This window comes from Tamandua tetradactyla, chromosome 9, assembly GCF_023851605.1.
Source record: "Tamandua tetradactyla isolate mTamTet1 chromosome 9, mTamTet1.pri, whole genome shotgun sequence".
Taxonomy (NCBI): Eukaryota; Metazoa; Chordata; class Mammalia; order Pilosa; family Myrmecophagidae; genus Tamandua; species Tamandua tetradactyla.
Genome location: NC_135335.1, coordinates 7,273,306 through 7,291,795, shown reverse-complemented (window position 1 = coordinate 7,291,795; position 18,490 = coordinate 7,273,306). Strand labels below are relative to the sequence as shown.

Here is an 18,490-nt window from a genome sequence, read left to right as displayed (position 1 = left end):
CCTGCCCTATGAAGTTTGAACTTGCTAAAAACCATGGTTGTGTGAGCCAATTCCTATAATAAATCTCATACTATTTATATTATATAGATGTACACGTATAGGATATATGTATCCTATTCTGTCAGTTCTGTGTCCCTGGACCCCCTAATAGAAGGAAGGTATTTTATTATCTTCATTTTACCGTTGGAGAAAGCAAAGCTGCAAAAGGGGAAGTGATTGGCCCAGGGCACATGGCCAGCAAGGGACCATCAGAACTGTGAGATTGTGGCATCCACTGCCCTGCCAAGCAGTCACAGGGCTTGCTGGGGAGGAGTCAGAGAAGACCCCAAATCTCTCAACTCTGAGCTCACTTGCTCCCATTGCAGTATGATGCTTTGGCCTTTATCTTATCACTGCATTTCTTTTCTTTTTTACAGATTGAGATATAATTCATGTACCATAAAATCCACCCATTTAAAGGTTACAGTTCAGTGATTGTTAATATATTCAGAGTTGTGCAACCATCACCACTATTTAATTTAGAAAAATTCCAGTACCCAAAAAGAAATTCCATCCCCAGCAACATTCATTCCCCACCCTGAACCCCAACTCAAGGAAGCCACTAATCTACTTTGTCTTTACAGGTTTGCCTATTCTAGACATTTCACATAGATGAAACCATAAGATACGTGTCTTTTACGTCTGACTCCTTTCACTTTGTGTGTTTTCAAGGCTCATTCATGTAGTAGCAAGAATCAGAATCCTTTTGATGGCAGGATATATCCCATTGTGTGGATGTACCACATTTTGCTCATCCATTCATCAGCTGATGGGCGTTTGGGTTGATTACACTTTGGGGCTATTGTGAAGAAAGCGGCTGGGAATGTTCACATGCAAATTTTGGAAAGGATACATTTTCATCCCTCTTGGGGCTAAACCAAGGAGTAGAACTTCATTTCATATTAATCGCATATTTTTGAGCGTCTGATGCGTGCTATTGGAGACTCAGTTCTCTGTCCTCGGGAGCTCCCTGCCTGTGGGGTAGATGTCATCCTGTACTGTATGGACACTGTCATATAATACAGTATGCAAACTCCTGGAGTGGGATTGTGCTTGGCGAACGGATGGCCAGTGTGGCTTGGGGACATGGAGGACAGAGCAGGGGCTGCAGCTGCACAAGGGGTGAAGCCCCTGAGGGATCTCGCCTAAGAGCAGGGACACACCCTCATCTATATTATTAAATGACCCCACTGGGGAGAATTGGGGTTCACACCCTGGTTTGCCTTGCCCAAGCCTCACCATCTCGGGCACAGCCCTTAGGCTCTTTGTGCTTTCGCTGCAGTCTCTGCAATGGGGTAGCGCCCCCTCCCCACCCTCACTGCAATGGGGTATCCACCACCCCTTCCTTACAGGGAGTAGAGGATTCAGTGAAGGGTTTAAAGGGCACCTTTGGCTGCTGGTGGAGGCTGGGGGACCCAGTGGGGGCAGGGCCCCCCACTCACTCATCTCCTTCCCTCTTGACTCTCCATTAGGACCTAGCAGGTGTGCCCCGCCATCAGGCTGGCTTACTCCGGGGTGGGACCTGTGCACAGGAGATTTTCTCCTCAACGGGCCTTCTTTCATCACATCTCCAAGTTCAAACTCAAAAGCCATCACCCCTAGGACGCTTTCCTGAGGGAAGTCATTCAAGTTGGACGTTATTCTCTGGCGGAACTGATCACTCTTGGGTGCTCATAATACCTTTCCTGGGTCTCCTCGAGTCCTCTCAGAGCACCCCTAGAACCCTCCTCTGGGCGCCGTTAGCACTGGACCTGGGGCCCCATTTAGTCCCTCTGCCTGGGGACCACTCAGACCACTGCAGCACTCTCTGCACACGAGTGGGGGCAGTGAGCAAGCTGGGTTGTTGAGAGGCCCTGGTGGCAGCCCTTGATCATAGAAGAAAACTTGGAGCCCTGTCCTACACTGTCACCCAGAGGTCCCCAGCCAGACTGAGCCCCAGTGGGCTGCACAGCAGATGGTTTGATGACACCCCCTTTGTTGGCTTTCTTCCCTTCCTTTCTTCATTTCCAATGCCACGTTTCCTAGGACCACTTCCCAGATAAATTGCTCGCACTCCTAGTCTCGGGGTTTGCTTCTGGGTGGACCTAACCTAAGACACTTCTTTGCTTATATGAAGGTAGGGTGTTCTAGTTTGCTGGCTGCCAGAATGCAATATACCAGAAATGGAATGGCTTTTAAAAAGGGGAATTTAGTATGTTGCAAGTTTATAGTTCTAAGGCCATGAAAATGTCCCAAATAAATCAAGTCTATAAAAATGTCCAAATTAAGCCACCAATAAGAGGTCACCTTCACTCAAGAAAGGCCGATGAATTTCAGGATTTCTCTCTTAAGTGGAAAGGCACGAGGCAAACATGGCGGCGTCTGCTAGCTTTCTCTCCAGGCCTCTTGATTCACGAAGCTCCCCCAGGGACATATTCCTTCTTCAACTCCAAAGGTCTCTGGCTGCATGGGCTCTGTGAGTCACGTGGCTCTCTCGTCAGTCTGTCGTCATTCTCTTCTCTCTCAGAATCTGAAATCTTTTCCAAAATGCTTCCTCTTTTAAAGGATTTCAGTAAAGTAAAGGATTACTTTACTGGACTGGGTGGAGTTATATCTCTCTCTATTCAAAACTGGGTGAGTCACATCTCCGTGAATATAACTTAATCAAATTTCCTACCTATATTATTGAATAGGGATTAAGAGAAATGGCTGCTCCCACAAGACTGATTAGGCTTAAAACATGGCTTTTCTAGGGTACATAAATGCTTTCAAACCAACACATTGGGGTTTGTCGTATTTGTTTTTCTCTTCCCAGTCCCAAGCAAACAAATCTGGCACATAATAGTCTCTAAATAGATGAATGACCTATGTTCATCGCTATCTTCCATGGAGTTCACATCTGCATAGGAATCTGACAGCATTCCCAATCTTTCATTAACAGGAATGAATTCTGATTTAGTCAGAGTTCTTGGTTGCAAGCAACAGAAACGGACTCTGGCTAAGCAAAGCAGAAAAGAATTTTATGAAGGATGTGTGAGTGAGTGAGTGAGTGTGTGTGTGTGTGTGTGTGTGTGTGTGTGTGTGTGTGTGTATGCTGGTAGTGGTAGAAGTGACTCCCAGAATTGACTGGGATCTGGAGGACCGGATCTGGGATAGTTGGGAAGCGAGGGAGTTCTATGACCCCATTGCCAGTGGCTTTATAGGAATAAACAGGCTGAGTGCCAGGTAGAGATAACATCCCTTTTTACCAAACCCAAGGACACCTGCTTGAGAGCCAACAACCTGAAAGAGGGTTTGAGGGACTAAGCTTAATGGACAAATTGCAACCCACCCAACTGCACCAGGTGAGGAAAGATGCCCACCCCTTCAGCTTCCACAGAGGGAAGATGGCACAACTTCCCTTCAGGACCACCCAGGAGGCATCCCCAAGAGAGGGGCTGAGAGCCCTGTAGGAGCAAGATTGGATACAGCCCACCAAGAATTGCAAAGGTTCACCAGCCTTTCTTTATGCTTTCTCTCCCGATCACCGGACAGAGCTTAGACTGTTATGTCACCGCCACTTTCCTCCCTCTGTGCCACCTGCCAAACACAGTTCTTTCTGGAATCCTTGTCACATCTGGACTCCTCTCCCACTTCCTGCAGTCACTGTCTCATTCCAGACCCCACCCATCAACTGCTGCCCATTGTCTCCTCTTCTCCCAGGGGCATTAGCCACCAGCAGCTGCTTGCCAGGTGCCCAATGCTGGTGCCAAAGCTGCCTTTTCCACCCCTGCTTTGAGGACATGATCTACCCTTTCTAGGCTTTCTAGAGCCTTTTGTGTCTGCCAGTGCGTGACCTAATCCCATCCTGTGCCCTGAACTTGCCACTGGTTCTTTCTCCCTGGCCCTTTTGTCTCTCCTCCCACTCCACCTGGCAGAGTAACTGGACATCTCCTTCCACTCATCATTTCACTCCCATTTGGGTCTTTTTGCTCAGATGGAGGGCTCTGAAAATATTTTAGTGCCCATAATGTCCTCCTCCAATTTACAAATTCCATCTCTTTCCTGACATGGGTGGGGGGCAAGGGTACAGGAACAGACTCGAGCATTTGCCTGGACTACTCTTACGTTACCCTTTTATTAAGGTACTTCACTTGCATTCAGAGGGCGAGGAAATGATAATTTTCAAGGTCTGATTCCAAGCACAGTGGAGGAAACAATGAAGCAAGCCCCATCTTCAGGAAGCTCACTCCACCGGAGGAAGGATGAGACATACCAGAGATTGAACAACACAAGAAAGCAGGTTGCAAATGCCAGACTCGAGGGTGAGGGTGGTGGTGGTGGGGTAAGGTCTTTACAGCGCCGGGGGGATTCCTGGGGACAGCAGGGAAGGGTTCTGCATGTATTTGGAGCTGAGGAAGGAATGGGAAGGAAGGGGTATAACCTGAGCCTATTTGAAGAGGAGTGATGAGTAAGTGTAAGAGACCATGTTTCTCACTGGGGAGTCCAGGGGAAGTCTCCAGCGGTGAAGATGCTGGCCAGGTGGTGGGGCTGGGGTTGACGTGGGAGTCCTCCCACAGAGTGGTTTTTTGAAGTTATAAGCAGGAGGATTTCAAAGGGAGAAAAAAGCTGAGGACTAAGGACCAGGCCTTGTGGAAGTGCCTGAGGGCCAGGGTGGGAGAGAGAGGGAGAGGCTGAACCTGAGGGAGGCCTCGACTCTTGCTGAGCTGCCTCCTTGGGCCATGGAGGCCCACTCTGGACTCTAGGCTCTCCTTCCTGCGTAGACCCCCTGCGGTGCCCGGCCCATCCCAGGGCTCCCTGAGATCACGCACGCTGCTTCCCATCCACCCACTTCTTCCCTCCACCTTTGCAGGATCCAAGTCGGTAGAGAAAAATTAGGAAATTAAGAAGTATAATAAGACATGGCTGCAACAAGCTTTCACCAGAGACAGAGGGGTGGGAATACAAAACCTGCTTCAACTATGCTGCCTTCTTCATCCCAGGGAATATTCTGGGGGGTTATCAAAGGTGAGCTCCCATAATCTTCTGCCCCCACACCCTATAAATTACCTGCCTGTTCCCCCGCCCTCGCCACCTCCTCTCCAGGCTCAGGAAGATGTGTCTTCTCTCAACTTGAAGCTAACCTAAGGCCAGGCCCTTCTCCTGGCTGTCCCAGCAAAGACCCCCTCCTGCTACATCCCTCAGCCTTTACTTCCATCTTCTCTTTGCAAACCCTCCCTCTCTTGACTGACATCTTCCTGCAGGCCACACACAAACTGAGTGCACTCCCAGCGTCATCACCCACCGTTTCCCCTCTGAATCTGTTGTCTTCACAGCCAAGTTCCTTGAAAGAAGGTTGTGGACCTGCTATTTTTCCTTTGTTCCCATTCATTCCTGGTCACTGCATTTTGACATCTGCCCCAACCAACATCACGGACACTGCTGTCAAAGGTCACCAGTGATGTCACAGAGGTCCCAGTCTGGGGGAGGTCTTCCAGTTGCATCTTATCTCACGATCTCTCCCTCTTCCTTGACATTTCCCATCTCCATCTCTCCTGGGCCCCTGGTCTTTCCTTCTCAGTTGTTTTCACAGGCTCCTCTTCCTCTGCCCACCATCCATCCATCCTGCAAACATTTATCAGGCACCCACGATGGGCTCGACACTGTTCTCTCTGGGCCCCTGCCCCTGGGATCCTGGTCCCCTTCTTCTGCACACTTTCTATGAGCCATCTTGTACCTGCCAGGGTCTTAATTTGATGCTGTTGATTCTCAGGCCTCCAACTCTGGCATAGACTGATCTCTTGGTTCCAACCCTAGAGAACCAACTAGGGATGTCTCAGCGCCTCTCATTCTCTAGCCCTGGCCCTCTGCTCCTCCTCCTACATTGCCCGGTTCAGAGGATGGCACAGTGGACGCAGCCAAGGTGGAAACGGAGCCGACTTCACGGGCCCTCCCTTTTCTTCGCTTCCCACGTGTCCAATCTGTGACTGAGTCCTGTACCTCTCTTCTCTCCTCTCCACACTCTGCTTGCAACCTTAGACCATGTCTTCAACTTCTCTCCTAGTGATCAACAGATCGCCTTCATTTTCTCACTTGCCATTCAACCTCCTTCCAGGACTTCCATGGGTTCCTCCTGCCCTTAGAGATGGCCCAGCTTCTGCCAAGGCCTTGTGTGGCCTGCCCGGCTACCCTGTGTCCTCAGTTGACACCGCTGCCCACCTCAGCCCCTCTGCTTAGCCACACTGGCCTGCGGCTGCTTGAGGTCCCCAGAGCCCATTCCCACTGCAGGCCTGTAGAATTCATCCTTGTCGGATGGTCTCAACTGCCACGTCATCTCCTCAAGAGAAGTTTCCCCATTTTATTCTCTGAATTCTTCTCATAATTTACTGTGGTTCTCCCAACTACATTGTAAGCTCAGTTTTACTTCACAAACTTGCTTATATAACACTTACTATGTTCCATGCGCTGTTCTAGCCCTGGGAATATTAACCCGTTTATTTTCCAGAACAAATCAACTACGAGAGACGGACTCACCCTCATTTTACAAATGGGGAATCTGAAATCTTGAGAGCTTCGGGGTTTGCAGAATGTCTCATAGTCACTGTGTGGGGGCACTGGGCTGGGAGGGCAGGCAGTGTGTCTCCAGGGTCTCTGATCCAGCCATTGCACCCCACTGCCTCCCAGAGCAGGGACCTGTCCCCCAGTCTTGCCAACACTTATAGCAGTCCCTGAACAACCAAATACCCTTTCCCCTACAGATGACAAAGCACACCAGGGACATGAATGCCCTCCCCCCATACCTTCTTGGTGAACACCAAAAATCCCACTAACTTTCAAGAGTCAGGGCCCAATCATCAGGCACCGCCTCCCCCAGGAAGCCTTCCCTGACCAGACACCCCTCCCTCACAGTAGAATTGGCCCCGCCCACCTTTGTGCCCTCACAGTGTCCTGTTGATTTACAGTCCTAGTTTACACCTGGTGGGCACACATAGTTATAAATAGACCTTTTCAATTTCCAAAGGGTCTCAATCAGAGGCTACTTCATATGGTCACCTGACCTGCCCTCTGCTCCAAGTGGCCTCATGTGCATGCTTATTGGAAGGTCGGAGGCAGGTGTTCTTTCTGGTGATGGAATGAACGAACCAACATTTGATCTGATGGCTAAAAAAATGCCATCATTTTGAGGAGGAGCAGTAGGAGCACTGGACCAGCTATCAGAAGACATGGTTTATAGTTCCAATTTCATTACTAACCACCTATATGACCTTGGCCAATCTGCTTAACATCTTTGGGCCGCAGACTGCCAGTTTTTAAAATGAGCAGGTTGGATGAAATGATCTCTTGAGTTCCCGGACAGCTCTGAGAGCTGGTGATTCAGAGCTAAAATCCTCGTATAACAGATGAGCGCATAGCAGACACAGCAAGGAACAAGTTAAGCGAAGTAAACCCCAGGAAGTCCCAGGAGAAGTTTCCTGCAACTCCTGGAGCTGTGCAGGAACTGTCTTCATCTCTAACTCCTCCAACTTTGTCGTGCTGGAGTTTGTCTCTTTGGTTCATGTGAAGGTTGGCATTTTTAAAATCGTCAGACATGATTTTGTTTCTTTCGCCAACTAAACTGTAAGCTCCTTGGAGGTAGGGTCCAAGTCTTCCACTTTAAATCTTGAGGGCATGGCAAGTGGTTAAAAATTGGCATATATTTTTGTTTGGTGACAACAATGATCATATAGGAATCCAATCAAATGTGTGACAGTGAGTGGCAGGTTTAACCAGAAGCACACCAGAGAAGAGGATAAGGCAGTGGAAATTAGAAATATTGCCTCGTTAAAAGCAACTAAATGATATGCCTGGGTATTAAGGAACAACCTAAATGCACATAAGAAGAAATACGGTCTCTTCGAGGGGAAGAACATAGATTCAGAAAAGGGAAGCCACTTCAGGTATTTTATTTTTTCTTTTTTTGGCATAGGAATCGAACCCGGGTCTCCGGCATCACAGGCAAGAAAGAACTCTGCCACTGAGCCACCACTGCCTGCCCGATACTTTATTTAACTTCCAAATCAAAGTTGAGAATTCAATTTACCCATTTTTCTACATTTGTTGACTGTAAAAATGCATACAATATATATCATGGAAATTATCAAACAAAATTAAAACATTAAAATGTTTTATGAAAAATACTAATATTTATGCAAAACACAAACTAATATAAACATCGGCAGTAAATATACAGATGGAAAAATCTGATCATTAATTCTAATAGCAAAGTGCCAAGGTACACCATTCCTTATACCAATAAAATTATGCAGGAATAGGAAGTAAATATAGTTATACAGCTCACCAATAAGAAGATAATTAGTTCAGCAGTAAGAGCAGATCTAGTAATTATGACCAAATCAAAACTTGAACTATAAACTGTGGCAAATCAAGTATAATTGCAAAAAATATAACATATAAATCTCACCTTAAACACAGTCAATATTTTCTTACAGCCCCCCAGGGAGTGTGAAAATAGATTTTGCCAAAAAGGAAAACAAAAGAGTGAATACATTTCAGGGTTTAAATATTTAGCAAGAATTTCAGAAAACAAAGAAGATGGTCATTTTTAAATGACAAACTTTAAATGTAATGACCAGTGTAATTAAAGAGACATTTTGACAAAAACAATCGGCTAGAGATATTAAATTTATGATATTACCTTATTATATATGTACTCTGATATGGCACCCAGAAGTCAGAGATAGAAGGAATAAGTGGAGCAGAAAGACTGGACTAAAAAGAGTCAAGGACTTGGTCTAAGGTTCGCATACTCACCTCTTGACTTGGTTTGCAGGAGTTGAGGCTTTAATTATTCTCAACTCCAGTCTGGCTGGATTAACAGCTTCAGGAACAATTTACCTGGAATAACTGCATTTAGATCAACCTTCTGATCCAGAACGCACGTGCCTTACACTATCAAACTTCTCTGCCAGGGTTCAAAGCCCTCCAGCCTTCACATCCTCCTTCCTCAAAAGTGTCGCTGCACTACTTTATTCATTAATTCAGAAAACAGCAAGGAACGAGTGCCAACTAGGCCAGGCACTGGTTCCAGGCCCTGAGGATGCAGCAGTAAATAAAATAAATAAAAATCCCTATGCCATGGATTAATGTCTTAGTGGAATTCCATATTCAGTCATTATTGTCCACATTTTCTTTCAGCGGTTCATTTAATGACGATTGTTCTCGAAGTATGTCACATATTTGTGGTGTCTCCTCTATGCTTTGAAGTTTTCAAGGGCAAAAGTTAAGTGTTCTGATATTTTAAACCTCCTTTCTCCATCCAAGTACTTAACTTAGTGTTGGGCATGAGGGCATTTGATAAGTAACAAAATCTTTCATGTGGGGAATAAAGAAATAAGTTTATTTGAGTTGTACTTGAGGCATCTTGTAGCCTCAGTCTTGGGCAGGGAGCCCCACCCTTTCAAAAGTGGGAAGTGAGGGCAGCCTGGCCCCAAGATGAAGCTAGGTCTTCCCAAAGAGCAGGTGGGTCCCAGATGCTGCTGCAGCTGCACCAACAGCCAAAGTCAACCCCATGACTCAGGAGAGGCAGGTTAGCATGAACGAAGGCCACATGTCTGGAAAGGAGGGCAACAGGGAGGCACTGGGCCAGCAAGGGCTGTGGGCCCATGGTCCCAAGAATAGGGCTCACCTTGTTCCACAAAACTCACAAGAAGCTCATGTGCCATCATGGTCGATGATATTTACAAGAATTGTGGGGCACCCCCGGCTTCCTTTTCCCCTCTAATGACTCAGCATTTTATCTTCAGACCCAAAACAACTACATTTCTTATAACTTGCTCTTTCTTAAGCTCATAAATCAACGTGATGCAGTTTTTATCCCTCCAAGGGTTGACACAGTAAGCTTGTGATGCTGATTTTGGAAAGTTCTTTGAGGGATTACAAATGGGGCCTGGCCTCTTCCTTCAAGGAACTTATGGTCCAGTAGGGGGAGGAGGGAGGGAAGAGGGTCAGGAAATAATTAGGTAACAAACCCAGAGAGCACGTGATCAATGGTACCAAAGAGGTAGTAAAGGGAAGTGGGCAAGAAGTTCAGTCTTGAGAGAGAGAGAAGGAGCAGAGGAGGTGGGGAGTAGAGAGAGTGATAGTAAAAGGATGGAAAGGAAGAGACCTCAGTAGGTAGGTCATGATGAGAGGCAGAGAAGAGAGAAAGATAGAGATCACCTAGGACACTGGGGGTGGGGAAGGAAAGACAGACCAGATGCTAGGAAGGGAAAGAAGCTGCGAACAAGTCACTGCTTAAGCTTTATGTAAACTCCTGTGCACCTTATGAAAACTCTTTCGCTTGCTTAAATACCGAAGCATCTTTACTCAAAAATTCCCTTAAAATGAGAGGTCAGAAACATAGTAAATGCTCGATAAATGGAGCGTATTACGTGCCAGACCCTGAGCTTTAAGATATTCTATTTCATTCTGAGAATTAGGTATTTTTCCCACTTTATGGGTGAAAAGTTGAGGCTTAGAGGAGTTTTGGTAAGATCAAATAGTAGGCAGGAGAATAGGCCTCTGATGCCAAAGCTTTTTAACCACCGGTTATGCTGCCTCCTGGGGAATCTTCAAGACAACTTCTCTATTTTGGTTAAGACCTGCACTGGTTGGAATATCTCTACATCCTCCCTAACATTTAGGGAGGAGAAATCAGAAATAGTTCAGCTTTGTTGACCAGACTACAGAGTTCTCATTTCACTCATTAAAGTCTCCTAAAAGAAGTGGGTGATCTGAATTTTGACTCCCAGCATTTGTTGGATCTTAGCTTTACTCAAGAGATTTGTTGGTATCTTATTAACTGCCAGCTTATTCCAGCCCGGGACCCTCTTCTCGATGCTTCAAGAAGGAATTTTTCTTTCCTTTTCCTCTCCCTGCACCTGCAGTTCAAGTCACTGGAGCCTATCTCCTAGAGGGTTTCCTGGGGGACCCCCCCCACCCCCCAAGCTCTATTCTCCTCGAAAATGGTTCTCTTAGGGCAAAGCAGGGAGTCTGACAGATCTGCCCTTGCCAACTGGAGCCACTGTGGTCGTGGGGGGACTCACTATCCACCTGCCTAGCTCTTACCACCCTGTACATCCGTTTTAGAATATTAACAAAGCCTGTCTGAGGAGAGACCATTGTGTATATCTGTTTATACGCCCATCTCCACCAGTGCAGACTAACAAATGGTTTTCAACTGGAAAAGAGCTGCTTGCAATCTGACAAACCTTTTGCAGTCCAGTTCAAAACAAATCTTACTAATCCTGTTCTCGGAACCTTCTCAGGTTCCCTTCCACTATACCCCATCTGAGTCAAACCATAAAAGGTAGGAAGGTGAGCAACCTTCAGTTTATTGAGGGTTAATTACTCATGGGATTCTGGACATTAAGAACAAGGGCAAGATGAATTTGGAGTTCCTGTAAGAGGCCTTCTCTCTTTATCCTAAGTATCCCCTGGGTTATAGGGTTGAGTGGGAAAGATATGACACTGTTTATTTTGCAAATAGCAGAAAGGCTCAACGCTTATTCTATCTGAAAATGGCAGAAGTCTTTCTCTTCTACTGAAAAAAAAAAAAAAAGCTACTGCCTTTCCCCTTTTTTTACACCCACCATGCCTATGGGCCCACATCTGCTGGTGCCAGTGTGCGACTGCTGCTTTAAAAATATCTTTTATGGTACTCTGAAAGACTTAAAAGAGGGCTTCAGACCTGATAAAATTTAGGCGATTCCTTCTTTGTATCTATGCTCTGAAAAATCTAAGAAGTTTGAACAAAACTGCTATCAGAATAAAGAATATTTCCCAGTGACTGGAATGCAACCGAATCGATGCCAGATGAACAAACTGTCCTTTTTTGTTGTTGTGAGATGCTTTGGTTTGCTATAGGAGACCACTGGACTCCTCTCTGATGGACTAATTATGCAAGCCGTTTAACCTTTCCATACTTCAATTGTCTATCTTTAAAATGAGTATAATTCTACCAAGGATGTTGTGAAACAAAGCAGAGAATATCCTTAAGCATGTAGGAAAACCTCGCGAGGTAATAGATAATAAGGGTTTGGGATTACAGGGTGCCTTGATCCTAGGGGGTCTCACCTTTAAACCTTGCGAGAAATAGAAGGTATCCGTATTTCAACGGTCTTTCTGTAAAGTCTTTCTAAGAAGAGTTCAAAGTTGTTTTGGAAGTTCGATGATTCACTCCATGCACTTGCATGGTTCAAGAGTGGGGAACCCTGGCAGGCAGGAGAAGATCTGTGTGACGTGTGACCCCCATTCAGCACCGGTGCAGGGAGGCCGGTAGTGCCAACCCTGAACGTAACGCCAAAGCCACGGTCCTTTCAAAGGACTTAAACTTTAAACGCGGCCCAGAGCACGAGATCTGCTGGGGAAATGCCCAGATCGCGTGTGAGCTGCTCGCATGGCGTTGCTCTGATGCCTCCGTCCGGGTTCCGTCGACGTCCGGAGCCTGGCGGCCCGTCGGGCGGCTGCCGAGACGCTGGAGCCCGTTCGTGGGCAGGGCCGGCGCGGCTCGGGCTGCCGCTGCCCTGCAGTTGACCCTCACGCGAAGCTGCGCGCATCCAGAGGAGACATCATCCCCGCCGGGCCTCCCGCGCCCGCCGCGGCCCGAGGCGGCGGGGGGCGGCCCGGGGGCTGGGGGCGGCCCGCACACCCCTCGGTGGGGGGCGCCCCGACTCGCCGGGGGCGGGGTCACGTCCCACCCGGGCCGCCGGGGGCACGGGCGCTGCGGAAACCACAGCGTGGCCGAGGAGCGGGGGCTTCCCGGGCCACCTCCCCCGGCGCCTCCGGCCTGCGGTGGGCGCGCTGGTCGCCGCCGCCGCCGCCGCCCCCGGGCCGTCGCGGAGACCACTCTCGCGCCTGGTACCTGTGGACGCCCTTGCCAACCGCCCGGAGCTCCCCCGGGGGAGCCGAGCCCAGGACAGACATGCTACTCCCGTTTTCTGCCCCCTCGGAGCGGCGAGGAGTGGGTGAGGCGGGGCCGGGTCGCTGCACCGAGGAGCCGCCTGGGCCGAAGGCGGACAGGCCAAGCGGCGGGGGCGCCGGGGCCTGCACGGGGATGGCGGGCAGGCCGGCCTCGGCCCACCGGCCGGCGCGCGAGGGGGAGGGCAGCCGCGGGGATGTGCCCCTTGCCTGCGCCCCCTCGCCCAGGGCAGGCCCGAACGCCCCGCCTAGGTCGGACCGCCCCGGCCCAGCGGTCTGACCTAGGGAGATCCCAATTTGAGGCGGGTAACGGCTGCCCTGGCCCTGGCCGCCCGGTCCTCAGGTTGTGTGACTGTGACAGGCCGACTGGGGCCGAGGGCGGTTGAAGGGGAAGGGGCGCTTCTCCCCCCAGCTTGGGGGAGGGGGGTTGTGCTTTGTCGGGGGTCGGGGGTCACCACCCTCCCGGAGGGGTGGGGGAGGGCCGCCGGCGCAGCTGGCCGGCGAGGGGCGGGGTCACAGAGGCGAAGAGTGTGGTGTGTGTGTGTGCGTGCGTTCGAGTGAGGGTGGGGGGAGGGCGCGCGCGGAGGAGGATCCGTGCCCTGCGCGCAGGCGCGAGGAGCGGGCAGGGCCGGAGCCCTGGAAGCAGGCCCGCGGGGAGCGGGGGCGGTAGGGCGGCGGGAGGGCGGGCAGGCTGACGTGCGATGGGGGGCGGGGAGCCGCGTCGGCGTCGCCGGGCGCGGGCGTCTCGAGGCCGACGCATCCGCGCGTGCGCGCGCCGGCAGAGTGTCCGCGTTAGAGGGGAGTGACGCGTGCGCGTTCACGTGCGGCCGGGAGAGCGGTAAGAAGCGAAGGGAGGCTGGAAAGGGGTGGGGGGCGGGTAGGGTGGAGAGGCGGCGCCTGCGCAGTGCGCCGCGGAGGAGCTGTGTGTATGTGAGAGTCTGACGGGTTCAAAATGGCGGCGGCTGCTTCAGCGGCTCCTCCTGTGTGAGGGAAACAACACCCCTCCCCGGCGGCGGTGGCGGCGGCGGCGGCGGCGGCTCCTCTCAGAGCACCTTCTCAGCGGCTGGGCCTGTCGCCGCTCTGTCTATCCTGGGCAGGGGGCGCTCCGGGAGGAGGGGCAACGCCAGGGGGCCCATCCCCCGGAATCCCTCCTCTGCGACTGGGGAGTAGCCTGGGGGCTCGTCCCGCAGCGCGGAGCCCGGGCTGAGGGGGAGACGCGAGGGGATCCGGGGCCCCCAGCCCGGCGCGGCGCGCCGCTCCCGCCCTCTCCGCCCCCCGGGGCCGGGGCCCGCGTTCCGGGGGGCCGGGGCGGCGCGGGGAGCCTCGGGGCGGCTGGTCTCAGCTGATCGGCTGCGGCTCTCGGGCTCCGGGAGACGGCCGGGCGGCTGCTCGCGGAGGGCACGGCAAGGAGGGCGCTTCCCGCGGCCGAGCTGGCCCGGGGCTCTGGCTCGGGCTTCTGACCGCCGGCCCGGGGGAGGCGGGGGCGTCCCGGACTTGGCGCGGAGGGGTCGTGCTCCCCTCTCTTGACGCCTCCGACTCCGGGTCTCCAAAGCTGGAAGAGGAGGTTTTATTCAGCAACTATTTCCTCTCCGTTCTGGGTCGTTCTGACCCTCTCTGGATACTGGGTTGATCCACGGCAAAAACCGAAGACGACATTTGGGATTTAATTTTTCCTCTCAGTTTTTGGAATCTTTTTACTTCTCGGACAAGAACTAAACGGCAAAATCCCCGGTGAGACTCCCCCTACCCCCGCACCCCCCATTTCGAAGTTTGATTCGCTGTGTTATCTGAAGACTTAATGTAAAGTTTCTATTTCTTTTCCGATGGGGGAATCGTTGAAATGCCTTTCCCTGGGGGACCCGGGCGAGCTCTGCCTTTTTTCCCTCTCTGGCCTTGACTGCGCTCTTAGCTAAGGGGGTGCAAACAGGGTTTCCCTCCTTACTTCGGCCGAGGGCTTCCTCCAGGAGAGCTCTGCTCTGAACTGATCTTGCAAACTCTGTCATCGGGTCCTTTGGTCTCGTAGCAGTTTTGAAAGGATGCTGTTAACGTGGCCATAATGTAGTTACAAAAAAGAAAAAATCTGCATTACCTATGGAAGCCATTATCCATGAGAATATTTGGAAAAAAGGGAAACCCTTTTTTGGTGTTAAGGGTTGACCGTCGTGCAAACCGGCTTTTTATTTTTGGAAAATATGTATTTGACCCGTATCCATAGATCGAATCGTTTATTTTATTACTTTACTCAAAAGGAGTAGATGGTATTTTTGCCCCTGGTTTGCGACTTTCTTAAATTTGTTCCAGAGTTGTACACAATCGTGTTGGGTGGAGGGTGGATTTGGGAATGAAGGATCCGTGGAGTTTAGGAACGAAGGCGACGATTATGTATGGCTTTACTAGAGGGGTGTGGGATGTTGTTTTGTAGTCTTTCTCTAAACCCAGTTTTTTCTGTTCATATAGTCTGTCGTGCGCCCCTATGCCCCCCAGTTTCTGATTACCAATGAGATAGAACTAATTTGGTTGGGATCTGGATTAGTTCAGTGTATGGTTCACCTGGTCAGCTTTCTAGACATAAAAAGTCCTGGGCTTTTTTTTTTTCTTTTTTTCTTTTTCTGATGCTGCTATGTAAGGGAGCCTTGCTTGATTGTAATCCTGTGGGGAGAAACAAGTGGTGTTGCTCCTCCACAAGGAACTGAAACCAGCATCTCGTTTTGCCTAGGCCTTGGACAGTTGTAATGTGGTCATTACTGTTGATCATGACATGGAACCACTTGCACAAGAGCAAGGTCCCGAACTCCTGAAGTGGAACCTCATTTCTTCGGGAGTCTTTAATTAAAAGTATCTTAAATACTCCTTTCTTTGAAAAGAAAGGATAAGTTTTAGGGTGAGTCCTCATCTTTGCTCATGTCATTATTCTTTAGCATTACATTCTGGTTCCTAAGGAGGAAGAGGAAGGCAGCTGGAGTGGTCTCTTTATAGTAATTTCAACAGAAGAGTGAGAAATGGAACCCGAAGAAGAAAGGATTCGTTACAGCCAGAGATTGGTTAGTATTTTCTTCTCAAATGTTTTATTAAAAAAAATTTTTTTTTTTTATTTTGAAGCAAATAATTATTTTGTTTCCATTTATGAAGCTGTGATTAAAACTTTTCAGATGGTTCTCCTTTGCACCAGAGGAGGAGGGAAGGCGTATGAATATCATTTGGTTTTTATAGCAACCCATTGTAGATCAAAAGATTTTGTGGATTGCAACCTAATTTGGCAGTACTGGTATTGTAATAAAAGGGATTAGAACATAGATGTAAGGGGCAAACCTGTTTGAGGAAGGGTAGTCTGTATAATATTTAGATTATGTTGTGCCAGGATTTGTGACTCTGAGCTAGAGACTAGAACTGTGGATTATTATTTTTTTAAGTTAATTCTTTAGTAGGTGTAGAGGGTTGGTGGGGTAGGGGCTTGAGAAGAAGTAGAATACTGGGTGCTGATAAAGTTCTGTATTTTGGGGGAGGTGTATGAGATATCTTGTTGAAATAAATTTTTAAATAGTAATGATTTGGAGGGTACTGTCTTGAATGTGCATATGGAATACTTGCTACTTTAGGCCCTCCCTTTCCTCTTAGGGTTTCCCTATTGGGAGTTTAAGAATTTGTTTGTTGTTGTTTCAGTTAAGAATTTGATTTTTGTTTTCCTTAGTCAAAGAGAGCTTTATTAATATGTTCACCATGCATTCATTTCAGAATTTTGAACTTCTGTTTGTAGAGTGGGAAATGAGGAAAGCACAAAATTGTGTGTATTATGTGAAATTTGCTGAACTGAAAGTCCAGGAAGGTTACTAACGAAACTTACGGTGACTTTATTTGGCTCTGTGTTTTAGATTGAGTTTGGAGAAAAAAAGAATCATTCCCTTGAGTCTTGCATTTTCTGATGCCCTCCACTCCTTTTGCAGAAACGCTACTTAAAATAATTTTTTTCTAATGTGACTTATTTGGAGTGTATTGGCAAGTATATTAATTAGGCATATGTTCTGATGAACATTATTTCAGAGGTTTGCCTCTTGCCTCCCAGTCCTTATGTTGAGTTTTGTGATTCTTTGTCTCAGACTCTTAAAACTAAAATAAATCAATCATGAAATTTTGTATGTTTAGAATTTTTTATTTTAATATTTCTGAAATTGAACTTTTCTTTGAGAATAGAAAGAGAGAGGTTGCTGTAAAACTCCTTTCCTGTAGTTACTGCTTATGGAATTCGTTTTTATCTTGCCAAATGTGTAAATTTGTTGAGCTGCTATATAGGCATCTAAGGGATCTTAGGATCTAGTCTTTCAACAAGCATGAGTTTCCACATTTTTTAACAAGGTAGGGTAGTAGTAGTAAGGAAATCTAAGGAACCTGTAACTTCTGTCCCGCTAATGTATTTTTAAATTGTAAGGTGATTGCTACCTGTTGCACACATTAACGCTTTTATTTTCAGAAGTGTATTTTTTCCTTTGGCTTAATATGCTCTTGTTATTATTATATATGCTATAGCAGTGTTGTATAGTACAATGTATCACATATATGGGGCTCTTTCTTACTTAGAATTTTGAGTAATAATCTTGAAGTTAAGAGTGACTGATGTCTCTTTTTTCCTTTCTAAGACTACGTGGCAAAATTGTTATCCCAAGTATAAATCCTTTCCATAATATAACTTGATATAAGAGCATGTTAGCGTCTTGTTTGAGTGTCAGCCTGCCTAAAAAAGTTCTTCCATAAGCTCATCCTATGTATGTGGTGAGTGCTCATATTACAGAATTCTCTGTTGAGTAAGTTAGATCTTATTTGAGCAAAGGAGTTCTAAGACTAACATAAAGGCAAGATGAGGAACTTACATTAAGTAAAGAAGCTCTTTTCCATTTTTTTCTTGTCTTTCAAGGGTTATAATAATTTTTTAGTAGTTAATTATATTGTTTTAACACTTTTGTATGCCTTTAAAATAGATCAAAGTATGGAATTTCTGGTTTTGAAATTACTGGTCGACGAACTTAAAGTTTGAAAGAGTGTTAAAACAACAGATTTATTAATTTGGCTTAGTGGTTAAAGTTTGTGTCATCCTATGCAATAAATATTGTCAAATTGAATTGAATCCTCTAGCACATTGTATTATAGTGTTACTGACTGTTCCTTGTTGTTAGAAGATAAAACTTAAATGATCACCCCTCTGAGACATACCTTCAAGTTAGCCTCTTGGGGAAGAAAACATAATGTCATTATTAAATGTCTGAATCCAAACTCATTTTGGAATGAGAGTAACTTTTTTATTGAAACCCTTTACCTTTCATTTTTTTAAAAAAGTTGTGGTCTTATGAATAATAGATCCTTTTAATGTTTTTGCTGATGTAGCTCTTCCAAGTGCATGGGCTGAATCGGTAAAGCAAATTTTGATATGTTTATAAAATCTTTGTGCAAGCCATTTTTTAAAAATCTGAAAGAGCGAAAAAACAAACTGGCTTGTCTTTTGCTAAACTTTATTAATCATGTATTTATTACATGTGGAAGAGAATTG

The 18,490-nt window shown here is 47.7% G+C and overlaps 1 protein-coding gene across 7 annotated transcripts in view; it reads left to right on the top strand.

The window, feature by feature from the left end:
* Window positions 1-12,886: 12,886 nt before the first annotated feature.
* The window catches only part of KDM2A (lysine demethylase 2A), a 121,975-nt gene continuing 116,371 nt past the window's right edge, over window positions 12,887-18,490 (top strand). Inside the window, exons 1-3 of one of the 7 annotated variants that reach the window (XM_077115576.1) lie at window positions 12,914-13,001; window positions 14,635-14,685; window positions 15,873-15,995. In XM_077115576.1, the coding sequence (XP_076971691.1) occupies window positions 15,954-15,995 (42 nt within the window). In that variant the 5' untranslated portion in view covers window positions 12,914-13,001; window positions 14,635-14,685; window positions 15,873-15,953. Of the gene's footprint in view, window positions 13,002-14,363; window positions 14,686-15,872; window positions 15,996-18,490 lie in introns of those variants that run through there. The other 6 variants (XM_077115577.1, XM_077115581.1, XM_077115578.1 and 3 more) reach the window with 6 other exon arrangements.